General features: G+C 33.1%; 1 protein-coding gene across 1 annotated transcript in view; it reads left to right on the plus strand.

Annotated features, from left to right (window-relative positions):
• Positions 1 to 13,449, plus strand: part of CA5A (carbonic anhydrase 5A) — a 45,278-nt gene extending 31,829 nt beyond the window's left edge. Inside the window, exons 4-7 of the mRNA XM_051974826.1 lie at positions 27 to 122; positions 320 to 382; positions 10,404 to 10,559; positions 13,277 to 13,449. Coding sequence (XP_051830786.1) covers positions 27 to 122; positions 320 to 382; positions 10,404 to 10,559; positions 13,277 to 13,399 — 438 coding nt within the window. The 3' untranslated portion in view covers positions 13,400 to 13,449. The remainder of the gene's footprint in view (positions 1 to 26; positions 123 to 319; positions 383 to 10,403; positions 10,560 to 13,276) is intronic.
• Positions 13,450 to 15,104: the final 1,655 nt, after the last annotated feature.

The raw sequence follows: 15,104 nt of genomic DNA on the forward strand, positions 1-15,104 counted from the left end.
TAGATTCTTTTTGAATTTCATTTCAGCTTCATTTAGTACACTGGAATTCTGCCAAATATCAAAATTACAAAGAAGCAGTAATGGGAGAAAGTGGTCTGGCAGTGATAGGAGTGTTTTTGAAGGTAAGACTTTGTAAAATTATAGTTCTTTCATATAGGAAATCAGTATGGACAAAACATTAAACACTGAATTTAAAAAATAGTTTGATGGGTGTGTATTTGTCATATTATCTTGTTAAGTTGCTCTAACTTTCTGTTTTTTTTTAAAAAAAAATCCACAGCACTTTTAACTCAAATTTTAATGAATTTGCATCCTATAGCTGGGAGCAGAGCATAAGGAGCTACAGAAGTTGGTCAATATCTTACCAGGAATTAAGCATAAGGTAAGATGGCTATTCAACATAATTTGGAAAGCAAAATTCATTTAGCACAGTTCCTGACCCAGAGGAAGTGCTTAAGAAATTCTAGCTAACCAATCTAGCTGTATTTGGAGGCAAAAGAATGCTTTTTATCATTTTTGTGATTTCTTGTCACCCTATAAAACATGCTACAGCAGAAAGACAGCAGAAATCCAGGCTTCTGTTAATTAGTGGTGTGACCTCAGATAAGTAGTCACTCTCTATAGCACTTGGTTTCTAAATTTTAAAAAAGGCCATTGGGTAGCAGGAGACTAGGCAAAAATGATATATAAAGGGGAAAAATAAAGGAGTATCAATGAAGCATTTACAGAAACACAGAAGTAAGAAAAAGGACGTTCAGAGAGGAAATATGGAAAAGCAAAGCAATATTGATACTATTGTTCTTAACATATGCTTTTAAAATGATACATGATAGAGACAGTTTCACTTATAATTTTCTTTTTCTATATGGAAATATTCATAATTATGAATCTTTGTCAAGTTCTTAATTAAAAAATAAAGGAAGAAAACAGAAAAAAAAAAAAAAAAAAACTTGGTTTCTACCTCCATAAATCGAAGGAGTTAGATGAAATGATCTTTAAGTCCCCTAATTCAAGTGAGATTACAAGGTGCTTTACACAATACCAGGTGCATAGTAGGCACTTAGTAAATGTTTATCCCCTTCCCTTTTACTTCCAGAGCTGACTGATGATTTCTTTACATCAATCACTAAAGCATCCTAAATTTACTGATTTAGTCACAGCACAATAGAGGTAATTTAGTGCAGTGGCTTGTGAAGAACTTGAAATAAAGTGGACATCCAACAAATGGAGGTTGGCCAAACAATTGTAGTCTGTGAATGTCATGGAATATTGTTGTACCATTAAAAAATGATGAATATGAAGTTCATAGAACTCAGGGAAGATTTTTCTGAATTGCTTCAGAGTAAAAATAGCAGAATCAGAAGAACAATTCATACAATGACCTCAGTAACAAAAGGAGAATATGCTGCTTCAGGGGTCAGAAAACCTGAACTGATCCAACCATTCTGGAGAACAATTTGGAACTATACCCAAAGGGCTATCAAACTGTGCATATCCTTTAATCCAGCAGTGTTTCTACTGGATCTTTATCCCAAAGAGATCATTAAAAGGGGGAAAGGACTCACAGATTTTGTAGCACCCGTTTTTGTAGTGACAAAAAACTGGAAGCTGAGTGGATGCCCATCAGTTGGGGAATGGCTGAATAAGTTATGGTATATGAAGATTATGGAATATTATTGTTCTATAAGAAATGATCAGCAGAATGATTTCAGAGAGGCCTAGAGAGGCTTACATGAACTGACTAAGTGAAGAGAACCAAGAGAAAAAGTAACAAGTTTATATGAAGCTCAATTGTAGTGAACTTGACTCTTTTCAAATTGAATTCCAATTTCAAGTCAGGCAATTCCAAGAGTCTTGTGATAGAGAGAGCCATCCTCATCTAGAGAAAACTATGAAGACTAAATATGGTTGATAAAATAGTATTTTCACCTTTTTTCATTGGAGTTATTTGCTTGCTTGCTTGTTTTTTTCTTTCTCATTTTTCCACGTTTAATCTGATTTTTCTTATGCAGCATGATAAATGTGGAAATATGTTTAGGAGAGTTACACATGTTTAGTTTATACTGGATTACTTTCAGAATAGAGGAAGGGAGAGATGGGAGAGAAAAATTTGCTTTGCAAGGGTGAATGTTGAAAACTATCTTGGCATGTATTTTGAAAAATAAAAAGCTATTTAAAAAAAAAGAAAGGGGGCTTTCTGATTGTTAGGTGAATATGAAGTGGAAATTTCAAGAAATGCTATTTGTTTGTTCAAGGTCAAACAAGAAGTGAAATGTATAAGCATCCTGAAGGAGTTCTAGATGCTGTGAATAAACAGCGATATTAAAATGTGATCTTGGGAAAACTGTCAACCTTTCCTAACAATGGTGTTGGCCACCACTGGATTAAAGCTTGGGAAAACTCATGTTTTCCTCAGAGCTACTGTTTGATCTGTACATTGGACTTCCTTTTAACCCTTTCACCCTAAAGAGGGCTTAGATCGAGTCAGTCCCACCCTCCCCACACATGTCTTAGTTTCTAGCAGCAAACTACAGAACTTTACAAGTTCAAGGTAAATTCTGAGACCTCATCCTTTTCTTTGCCAAACTAAACCTGGGATGTTTTCCAATAAGAAGGTCATAACACAATGCCTTTTGGTAGGAAAGAAAAGTTCTGGCAGTGGGAACCAACCCCTGCAATGCTGTGTACTCAAGATTCCCTCTTTTTTTTTTCTTTGAAAATTCTGGGAAACTTCTCCTCCCACTTCTCCCCGGGAGGATGAGTACTAATCCTGTTTACCTTGGATAAGTCATTCTGAAATTTCATCTGTAAAATAAAGGTGTGCTCAAAGGTTCCTTTCAGTTCAAAACCCAGGATCTCATGAGCCTTTCTGGGATCAACATTAAGAAAGGCAGCATTTTAATGGTGAACTAACTTATAGAGTTCTGTTAAATGTCTAAGAGATCACCTAACCCTGGGGTTCTTTAAAAAGTTGTTTTTTTTAATTTAATTTAAAAAAATTTGTTTTTAGTTTTCAACACTTTTTATAAGATTTTGATTTCCATTTTATCTCTCCTCTCTCCCTTCCTCAAGTCAGCAAGCAATCTGATATGGGTTATACATGTATAATCATTTGAAATTCATTTTCATATTAATCATGTTGTGAAAGTAGAATCAGAACAAAAAAGAAATACTGCGAAAAAGAAAACAACAACAACAAAGTGAAAATAGTATGCTTTAATCTGCATTTGGATTCCATAGCTCTTTTTTTTGTATGTGGATAACATTTTCCATCATGAGTCTTTTAAAATTGTCTTGGATCATTGCATTGCCGAGAAGAATTGTAGTTTCTTATCGCACAACATTGCTGTTACTGTGTGCTATGTTCTGCTGATTCTGCCCACTTCACTCATGACAAGTTCATGTAAGTTTTTTGAGGTTTTTTTGGACATCTGTCAGCTCATCATTTCTTATATAACAGAGGTATTCTATGACATTCATATATCACATTCAGCCATTCCCCAGTGGATGGACATCCTTTCAATTTCCTGTTCTTTGCTACCATAAAGAGAGCTGCTATAAACACTTTGTGCATGTGTAGCCCTGGGGTTCTTAACCTGGAGTCCATCAATTGCCAAGGAGTGCATGAATAGATTTCTAAGAATTCATGAACTTGAAGGGGGGGGAAATTGCATCTTCATTTTCACTAACCTTCTTGTTCCATTGTAATACTATATGTTTTATTTTATGCCTTGAAAGACATCATTCTGAAATCCATAGATTTCACGGAACTATACAGAGTGTTCAGGATATGAAAAATTTTAGATGACTCCTGAAATCTTCTCATCTTATAGATGAAGAAGCTGAAGGTCAGAAAGGGAAATCAACTCTGACACTATTGGGTCTGTATACAAAAGAAATCATAAAAAAGGGAAAAGGACTCACATGTTCAAAAATGTTTGTAACAGCTCCTTTTGAGCTCATGAAAAATGAGTGAGATGCCTGTCAATTGGGAAATAAGTTATGGTATATAAAAGCAATGCAATATTATTATTTTATTTTAAAAATGATGAACAAGCTGATTTTAGAAAGACCTGGAAACGTTTAGATGAATTGATGCTGAGCAAAACAAACAGAACCAGGGAACATTGTACACAGCAACAGCAAGCTTGTGTGATGATCAACTGTGATGGACTTCTCAGGAGTTCAGTGATCCAAGGCACTCCTAATAATAAATTTGGATGGAGAATGCCATCTGCATCCAGACAGAGAACTATGGAGACTGAATGTAAATCAACACATGTTATGTTCACTTTTATTTTCTTTTTCTGCTGTGTTTTGTCCTTGCTATTTTTTTTCCTTTTGTTCTGATTTTTCTTTCCCAACTTGATTCATGAGGAAATATGTTTTTTTAAATGAATGTACATGTATAACAAAAAATATTTTCTACATGTTCTTGGGAAAATTTTTTTTTTAAGATTTATAGTTCCAAGTTTTTCTCCCTATCTCCTTCCATGCCCCTTTTCCAACAATGGCAGGCAATTTGACATAGGTTATACATTTGTTATCATGTAAACTATATTTCCATATTGATCACATTAGTGAAAAAAGAAACAGATCAAAAGGGGGAAAAACACACAAAAAATAAAATAAGTGAAAAAAATGCTTCAATCTACATTCAAAATCCATCAGTTCTTTGTCTGGATGTGGATGGCATTTTCCTCCATGACTTTTTTGAACTTGCTTTATAGCTTTGAGTTGCAGAGAAGACCTGAGATGATCATCACAAAAGTTTGCTGATAGTGTGTACAGTATTTTCCTGGTCCTGCTCATTTCCTTTTCCATTAGTTCATACAAGTTTTTCCAGGTTTTTCTGAAGTCTAACTATTCATCACTTCTTACTGCAATGTATTTCAATACATTTATATATATATCAGTTTGTTTAATAATTCCCCAACTGATGAACATTTCCTCAATTTCCAATATTTTTCCATCACAAAAAAGGGCTGCTATAAAAATTTTTGTACATGTAAATCATTTTCTCCTTTTTACATGATCTCTTTGGGATACAGACCTAGAAGTTGTGTTCCTTGATCAAAGGGTATGCACAATCTGGTTGCCCTTTTGGCATAGTTCCAAATTATTCTTCAGAATGGTTGGGTCAGTTCATAATTCTATTAATTGTACTTTAGTATTCCAATTTTCCTACATCTTTCTAATATTTATCATTTTCTTGCATACCAGCCAGTGACGTGGTATTTCAGAGTTGTTTTAATTTGCATTTCTCTATTCAATAGCAATGGAGAGATTTTTCTGTACCACAATACTTAGCTTTAATTTCTTCATCTGAAAACTTTCTGTTCATACTTTTTGACCATGTGTTAATTGGGAAATGACATATATTCTTATATGTTTGACTCAGTTCTCTATATATTTGAGAAATGAGGCCCTTATCAGAGAAATTTGCTGCAAATTCCTTCCCCCTCCTCCCATTTTCTAACTTTCCTTTATTCTTGACTGCATTGCATTTGTTTGTGCAAAACATTTTAATGTAATCAAAATTACCTATTTTGTATCCCATTATGCTCTCTATCTCCTATTTCGTCATAAATATTTCCCTTAATCCATAAATCTGATGGATAAATTATTTTATGTTCCCTTAGTTTGCTTATAATATCACCTTTTCTATCTAAATCACGTCCCCATTTTGACCTTCTCTTGGTATACAGTGTAAGATCTACACCTAGTACTTGCCAAACTGCTTTCTACTTTCCCCAAGTTTTTCTTAGATAGTGAATTTTTGTCCCATAATCTTGGATCTTTGGTTTCTTAAACAGTAGATCACTTTAGTCATTTGCTACTGAGTATTGTATATCTAATCTATTCCACTGGTCTCTCATTCTCTTTCTTAGTTAGTACTAGATTGTTTTGTTGATTTACCATTTTGCTATATAGTTGGAGAACTGGTACTGCTAAGGTACTTGTCTTCACATTTTTTTCTTATTAATTCTTTTGATATTATTGGACTTTTGTTCTTCTAGATGATTTTTGGTGTGTTTTTTTTTTTTCCCTAGCTCTATAGAATGATTTTTGGTTAATCTGATTGGTATGGCACTGAATAAGTAAATTAAGTTAGGAAGAATTGTCATTTGTATTATATTGGCTTGGCCTACCTGTGAATAATTGATAGCTCTCTAATTGTTTAGATCTGACTTTTTAATTTGTATAAAAAGTGTTTTATAATTGTGTTCCCATAGTTTTTAGGTTTGTCTTGGAAAGTAGACTGCCAAGTATTTTATACTGTCTGAAGTTATTATACATGGAATTTCTCTATCTGGTCTTCCTTCTGGAACATGCTGATGATTAATGTGAAGTTATTTTATATCCTGTTACTTTGTTAAAGTTGCTAATTATTTCAACTGATTTTTAGTTAATTCTCCAAGGATATCATCATACTATCTGCAGAGTGATAGTTTTGTTTCTTCATTGGTCATTCTAATTCTTTTGATTTCTTTTTCTTCTCTTATTGCTATAGCTAGCATTTCTAGAATAATATTAAACAATAGTGGTTATAACAGATATCCTTGCTTCACCCTGATCTTATTAGAAAGGATTTTAGCTTATGTCTATTTTGAATAATGTTTGTTGATTTTTTTTATTAAAGCTTTTTATTTTTCAAAACATATGCATGGAAAATTCTTCAACATTAACCCTTACAAAAACTTTGTGTTCCAATTTCCCCTTCTTCCCCCATGCCCTCCCCTAGATAGCAAGTGGTCTGATACATGTAAAGCATTGTAGAAATAGATGTTAAATCCAATATATGCATACATATTTATACAATTATCATGCTGCACAAGAAAAATCAAATCAAATCAGTAAAAGAAAAAAAAAAGAGAGAGAGAAGCAAAATAAAATGTAAACAAACAACAACAAAAAGAGTGAAAACATTATGTTGTGAACCACAGTTAGTTTCCATAGTCCTCTCTCTGGTTGTAGATGGCTCTCTTCATAATTGAAAAATTGGCACTGATTTGAATCATCTCACTGTTGACAGGTACTACTTATTATTTTAAAGAAAGCCCTATGTATTCCTATGCTTTTGAACGCTTTTAATAGGAACAAATGTATTTTATCAAAAGCTGTTTCTACTTCTTTCTTCTTTCTGTTTCTTTTGAGATAATCATATACTTTCTGCTGGTTTTTTAACAGATGTGATCAATTCTGCTGATAGTTTTCCTAATTTTGAACCAGCCTTGCATTCCTGGTATAAATTCCACTTAGTCATGGTTTATGATTTTTGTTGTATATTGCTCTAATTTCTTTGCCAGCATTCTATTTAATTTTTTTTGCATCAATGTTGATCTATAACTTTCTTCCTCTGTTTTTTTTTTTTTTTTTTTTTTTTTTCAGTTGCACTTCCTAACTTAGCTATGAGCACCATAGTTATGCCACAAAAGCAATTTGGTAGGATTTTTCTTTGCCTATTTTTCCAAATAATTGTTATAATGTTGGAATTAATTGTTCTCTAGATATTTGGTAGAACTCACTTTTAAATCCATCTAATCCTGGAGATTTTTTCATAGTGAGCTCACTTAAAAATGAGCTCATTTATAACTTATTCAATTTACTTTTCGAAGAAAGAGTTATTTAAATATTCTATTTTCTCTTTTATTAATCTGGCAATTTATATTTTTGTGAATATTGATTGATTTCACTAAAATTGTTAGATTTATTAGTACATAATTGAGCAAAGTAGCTTCTAATAAAATTGTTTTCATTTCATCTTCATTGGTGATGAATTCACTCTTTTCATTTTTCATTTTTGATATTGATAATTTGATTTTCTTTTCTTTTAAAAAAATTTTAAATTAACCAATGGCTTATTTATTTTATTGTAGTTTGGGTAAAAAATTGCTTCTAGATTTATTTGTTAGTTCAATGTTTTTCTTACTTTCAGTTTTATTCATTTCTCTTTTGATTTTCAGGATTTCCAACTTGACATTTAATTGAGGAAATTTAATTTGTTCTTTTCTCAGTTTTTCTTAGTTGCATGACAGATTCATTGATCTGTTCTCTCTTTGTATTATTGATGTGAGCATTTAAAGATATAAATTTTCCTCTAAGTACTGCTTTGGTTGCATCAGACACATTTTGGTATGTTGTTTCATTGTTGTCATTCTCTTTAATGAAATTAGTTATTGTTTCCATGATTTTTGCTCTAATTTCACTCATTCTTTAGGATTAGAATATTTAGTTTCCAATTAATTTTAATGTTTTCCCAGTCTTTTTATTGCATTATACTCTGAAAAGGATGCATTTAATATTTCTGCTTTTCTGCATTTGGTTGGGAGGATTTTATGCCCTAACATATGAGTAGTTTTTTTCAAAGTGCCATGTGCCACTTAGAAAAAGATATGCTACTTTCCATTTCCATTCAATTTTCTCTAGAAAGCTGTCATATCTAACTTTAAAATTCTATTCATCTTCTTAATTTCTTTCTTGCTTATTTTATGAGAGGGGAAGATTGAAGTCTATTAATATAATTTTACTATTTCCTTCTGTAACTTTGTCTTTCAAAAGTTTAGATGCTAAATCACTTAGAACTATATGTTTAGTTTTCATATTGTTTCATTGTTTATGGTACCTTTTAGCAAAATATAATTTCCCTCTAAATTAATCTTTTTTTGCTTTTGCTTTATCTGAGATCATAATTGCTACACTTACTTTTTTTTTTAAATTTCACTTGAAGCATAAATATATTCTGCATCAGTCACTGATTTTTACTTTATGTGTATCTGTTTTTCAAGTATGTTTTATATAAATAACATATTGTTGGATTCTAGTTTTTAATCTATCTGATATCAAATTCCATTTTATGGATAAGTCCATCCAATTCACATATACAGTTGTGATTATTAATGATTTTATTTTCCTCCATCGTATTTTTTTCTTGTAATTTTTTGTTCAGCTCTGATCTTTTAATTTAGGAATGCTTGAAAATCCTTTCATTAAATACCCATTTCCTCCACTCCTCCCTTCAAAGGATTATACACAGTTTTTCTGGGTAGATGATTGGTTTTAATCCTAATTCTCTTGCCTTCTGGAATATAATATTCTTTTTTATTTTATTTTATTTTTATTTTATAATAACTTTTTATTGACAGAACCCATGCCAGGGTGATTTTTTACAACATTATCCCTTGTACTCACTTCTGTTCCGATTTTTCCCTTCCCTTCCTCCATCCCCTCCCCTAGATGGCAAACATTCCTATATATGTTAAATATGCCACAGTATATCCTAGATACAATATATGTGTGCAGAACCGAACAATTCTCTTATTGGACAGGGAGAATTGAATTCAGAAGGTAAAAATAACCCGGGAAGAAAAACAAAAATGCAAATAGTTTCATTCATTTCCCTGTGTTCTTTCTTTGGGTGTAGCTGCTTCTGTCCATCATTTATCAATCGAAACTCAGGTCTCTTTGTCAAAGAAATCCACTTCCATCAGAATACATCCTCATACAGTATCGTTGTTGAGGTATATAATAATCTGGTTCTGCTCATTTCACTTAGCATCAGTTCATGTAAGTCTTTCTAAGCCTCTCTGTATTCATCCCGCTGGTCATTTCTTACAGAACAATAATATGGAATATAATATTCTAAACTCTTCAATGCTTTAATGTGGAAGCTGCTAAAAATTGTGTGATTTTAGGATATCAGGGAAGTTTTCCTTAATAATTTCTTAAAAGATGATGTCTAGGTTCTTTTTAAAAATTATTCTGATTATGGCTTTCAGGTAGTCCAATAATTTTTAAATTGCCTCTCCTAAATCTGTTTTACAGATTACTGTTTTTCCAATGAAATATTTCACAGTTTCTTCTATTTTTTAATTTAAAAAATGTTTATAGTTTCTCAGTATCTCATGTTTTCACTTGCCTAATTCTAAATTTTAAGGAATTCTTTTGTTCAATGAGCTTTTATACCTTTTTGTCCCCATTTGACCAATTCTGTTTTTTAAGGCATTATTTTCTTCAGTAATTTTTATGTGCCTCTTTTACCAACCAGTTGATTCTCTTCTTTAGAGGAGAATTTGAGAGAGCTCAGTCAAGTTCTTTTCTTCTGCCATCCTGACTCTTTCTTTGTGAAAACAGTGGGAATGTTTTTTGACTATGGTTAGCATATAGCCACAGTACCTGATATATAATAGGTACTATACCTTTGAATGATTATTGATCAATCAAACAATTATAAGAATAGACTTATAGGATGATGGACTAAGAGTTAGAAGGGATTTTAAAGATGGTATTGTACAAATCAGAGATCCAAGATATAAATTGCTATACCTTTAAGTTGCTTTCTATAATTCTTAATTTATTATGTATTTATTAAATATGCTTTACTGATTTTATTGATATGTTAGGATACTCGTGTGACCTTTGACAGATTTGATCCCTCATGTCTTTTGCCCTCCTGTCAAGATTATTGGACTTATGCTGGATCTTTGACCACCCCACCACTTACAGAATCTGTCACTTGGATCATTAAGAAAAAACCTATTGAAATTGGTCATAATCAGGTGAGTCATGTGTGTAACCAGTTTCTTAAAATTCTTGGCCTAAACTGGATTTCTTGGGTAAATTTAAGTAATCCCACAATAGCTAGACGCTTTGCTCTCATGTTTTAAATCAGCAAAATATGACTCTGTGAACAAAAAAGGAAGCGAGCCAATCATGTGGTGAAAATGAGAGATAAAATATAGATAGCCCAAGTTCTGTAATGATGGATATATAATGGCAAGTGACCTTGAAGAAGGTCCTTAGGAAGTTAGCTGTATTTATTACATATTAATTATATAATATTATTATATAACATATAATATCACATTATATATTATATAACTATATATTTATATAATATAATATATCACACAATAATTATATAATTATATAAGATGAGAAGCAGTGAATTATTACTTTGGAGAGGGGGGTCGGAGAGGTGCAAATCTCAGCCTGTGTTCCTGGAGAGCCTAGAGAGATCCTCACCTACCAGTGGGTAAGACTGGAGGTCAAATAGAAAATAAATTTATTGGCATGCTAAGGAAGTTTACTTGCCAGTGGTAACTCACTTCTTAAGGGTCATGTTTTGACTTATGAAGTTTTTTCCATATTACCTAGAGCAGAACTTCTTAATTTTTTTCCACTTGCAGTCCCTTTTCAGTTGAGAAACGTTTACACAATCCCAGGAATATAGCTATATAAAGTAGGCATATAAATCAAACATTTGCTGATAATAAATCACAAAACATGACCCCTACTTGCAGTTATGGGACTATATATAGGGTTATGACATACAATTTAAGAAGTTTTGCTCTAGAGTACTCAGCTCATCATCAGCATTCCATGGCATTTGAATGGTTCAGTAGAATTCAGTCTATTTCTATAAGAAAGTCGAAACAGAAGTTTCTAGTTGTAGACTCCAAAATGTATTTATTTAAGTCCTGTATATATAGATATAGATTGTGAGATTCTTGTCTGAGTCCTTCCACAAATGCCCTAAATTAATATATAAATGCTCCATATAATATACATGTCCTATATAAATTTCCAAATGACACATATAATATATATGCCTTATATAAATGCCCCAGATAATATATAAATACATATTATATATGTATAATGATATATAAATACCCCATATAATATATATATCTTATAAAAATGCCCTATATAAAAATATAAATTTCTACATAAGGATATAAAACCCCATGAAAATCTAGAAATGCCTCATAAAATCTATAAATACCCCACATAAATCTCTAAATACCCCTAAATGTTTAAATGCCCCCACAATTATGTTATATATACATGTATACATATATATACGTATACATATATTTGTAGATATTTATCCTCTGCATTGTCATCTGGACCTACCTAAGCAGCTTATTCTGCCTGCCATGAAAGTCCTTCATGTTCATGTTCCTTGACAAATACCTCACTGCTATCCAGCCACTTTGAAATGTTGACTTTTGGCAGAGATTTGAGAAAGACTTTTCATTCTGTTCTGTTTTGTGAAAAGAACAACTAGATACTCCATCAAGGTCCTGGAAACCAGCTACAGGGGCCTGGTCCAACTTCCTGATAACCTGGCTGAGATCACGGCTTTTTTCGACAAGGGGCTTGCACCAGGATTGACACTCATGGAGATAATATGACATTTTGCTTAAAAAAACAAATAAACAAACACAAAATAGTTTCAGTTGGTATATTTAGAGGCTCATAATACCAATATTCAAGAGAATAAGCCTGACCACCTCATCCTCCTTCCCCAAACCACATTCAACAATTCCAATGATACCTTGTCACTTCCAGGATCAAATATAAGATCCTCTGTTGGATGTTCAGTCTTTCATCACCCAACCTCTTCCTATCTTTCCCTGTTTACACTCTACTATCTCACCATGCACATTGTAGTGGTTCCCTCTTAAATTTTTAAAACTCGAAAGTTGTAAAAGCCCTGGCTTTTGGAGGAAGATTCTGAAATTCTTCAATAGTATAATAATGATAATCTATTGGCAAAAATATATTGGAATATATGTTTTAAGACTAAAAAATGAAAAGGGCCTAAAAAGTTTTAGGGCTTTATATCACAAATACTTTATTTTTTATTTCTTCTTCTTATTTTTTTTTTGCTGCTCAGGCAATTGGGATTAAGTGACTTGCCCAGAGTCACACAGCCAGGAGGTGTTAAGTGTCTGAGGCCAGTTTTGAACTCAGGACCTTCTGACTTCAGGGCTGATGCTCTAACCACTGCACCACCTGGCTGCCCCACAAATACTTTATATAAGACAAGAAGAAGTGCTAGCTATGGCAAGCACTTAGTAACATCACCAAAAAAAAAAAAAAATGCAATTGACTATTTTAACAGTTAAGAAATTATTGTTTACTGATGGAGCCTTTTTCAAGCCAGCTCAGTCAACTTATTAATACAAAAATCAAAATCAACATGAGATTATAAAACTAAATATCTAATGAGAAATTAAAAATAATAATGATAATTTATTTAATTTAGGACTGAAGAATCTGGCCTCCATACTACTAAAGTATTTCTTGAAAGTGTCACAAAAGCTGCTTCTGCATTTGTCCATAGCCAGAACTCTTGCAGCCTCTAAAGCATAGATATTCAAATCTAGAAATTTTGGGATCCATACCCAAGCATTGTTCTTATAGCTTGTTGTATGTAGACTCCTTGACCCTGATAATCTACTTGTCCCTTTTTTTTTTTTTCCAGATAGCTGAGTTTCGGAGGCTGCTGTTTTCTGCCCTTGGGGAGGAAGAAAGGAAAATGGTGAACAACTTCCGCCCACTTCAGCCCCTCATGAATCGTATTGTCCGGTCATCCTTCCAATCCTAGCAATTTTGAAATAAAGAAATCTGAAATAGAATCCTTCTTTCACACCCCCAGTCAACCTGTGTCTAGCTGTTTTTAAAGAATGAGCCAGTGTGCTCTTTCAGTACTCCAATTTGCTAAGAAAGGCAGGATAGAAATTGATGTGAAAAGAATAATTAGGAGATTCACCTCCTGATAGCTTTTAACTTGACCTATATCATAATAACCTAAGAAAAATTGACCCATTTCATCCATTCAACTGATACAATTGAATCCATCCACTCAATTATTCCAACAAGTATTTATTAAGTACCTACTGTTTGTAGAGTGCTATTCCAGACATTTTGGGAAATAAGAATTTATATGAAACAGTCTTTATCTTCAGGGAACTCATAATCTACTAGGATAATAAAAACACAAAGATATATATATACTACACAATAAATATAATATTATAATATGTAATATAAGTTTACTTGAGAAGCACAAAACAACTTAATAATCTGAGTTGTGAAAAGGCTTTTTGGAAGAGGTGATATCTGAGGTGAGCTTTAAAGGACGACTGGGGATTTGGTCAATTTAGCACTCCAACATCTTTTTATTTTTGCTGAGGCAATTGGGGTTAAATGATTTGCCCAGGGTCATACAGCTAGGAAATATTAAGCTTGGAGGTTGGATTTGAACTCAGGTCCTCCTGATTTCAGAACCAGCACTCCACTGCACCATCTAGCTATCCCTTCCAATATCATTTTAAGAGGAAGACTGAAAATTTGTGAACACAAAAAATGCAAGAAAAGTTGGGTTTGACATGGAGAATTCTTGGTAAACTCCTGGAAGGATTTCTGACCCTCTGTCACAAACACTGAAGCCAGCAGTAACTCTAGCATCTCTGGAAAGTCTTAGGACAACTTAGATTTTTAGATTAGTGTCATGAGATAGTATAGTATAAGCAGTTACAAAGTACTTTAAGGTATCTATAGCACTTTACAAATATTGTCTCATTTGATCATCACAACAAAATTGAAAGATAGGGGCTATAATTATCTCAATTTTACAGATAAGGAAACTGAGGCAGAGATTTAAGTGAGTTAGTGCTCTGTCTCCCAAGCCATCTAGTTGCCTAGGTGAAAAGGGCATTGATTGTAAATCAGGACAGCTGGATTTTTGCTCTAGTTGCACTACTAACTAATAATTGTGGGATTTGGGGTAAATCATTTCTACACTTTGGACCTTAATTTCCTCTGAAAGACTGCAAAATCAGGTGGTTAGACCACATGAGCTTTTAGCTCTGCCATTTTATGTTCTACAGTCCCTTCCAGCTTTGACATTCTATGTCCCAAAGTGTTTTCTTCTTCTAACATCCAAAGGTTATAAGATGAACCCAAGGTATCTGTAGCCAGGTTTGGATTGGTTCTCTGGCTTGAGCCCCGTGTGAAATTCAGGGGATGAAGAGAAAGGGTCTAATTTCCTCAGGAGATATCTCCAAGGCTGGGGTGGTTGGGGTGAGAAAGAGAGGGCAAGAGGGAATAGAATACCAGTAGCGGAAAATTGACTGAGCTGAGTTAGCCTGCGCAGCCATGCAAGCTTGCAGCTGACCACCAGATACCAAAGGGATTTGTGCGGCCATTGAGGGTGTGATTAGCTGACACAGATACATTATCAGGTCACTGTGTGACTCGAATGAAATGCATTAATGTTCATTCCTTGAGCTTCAATAGGATTTTCAGAC

This window comes from Antechinus flavipes, chromosome 2 (assembly GCF_016432865.1).
Source record: "Antechinus flavipes isolate AdamAnt ecotype Samford, QLD, Australia chromosome 2, AdamAnt_v2, whole genome shotgun sequence".
NCBI classification, from domain to species: Eukaryota; Metazoa; Chordata; class Mammalia; order Dasyuromorphia; family Dasyuridae; genus Antechinus; species Antechinus flavipes.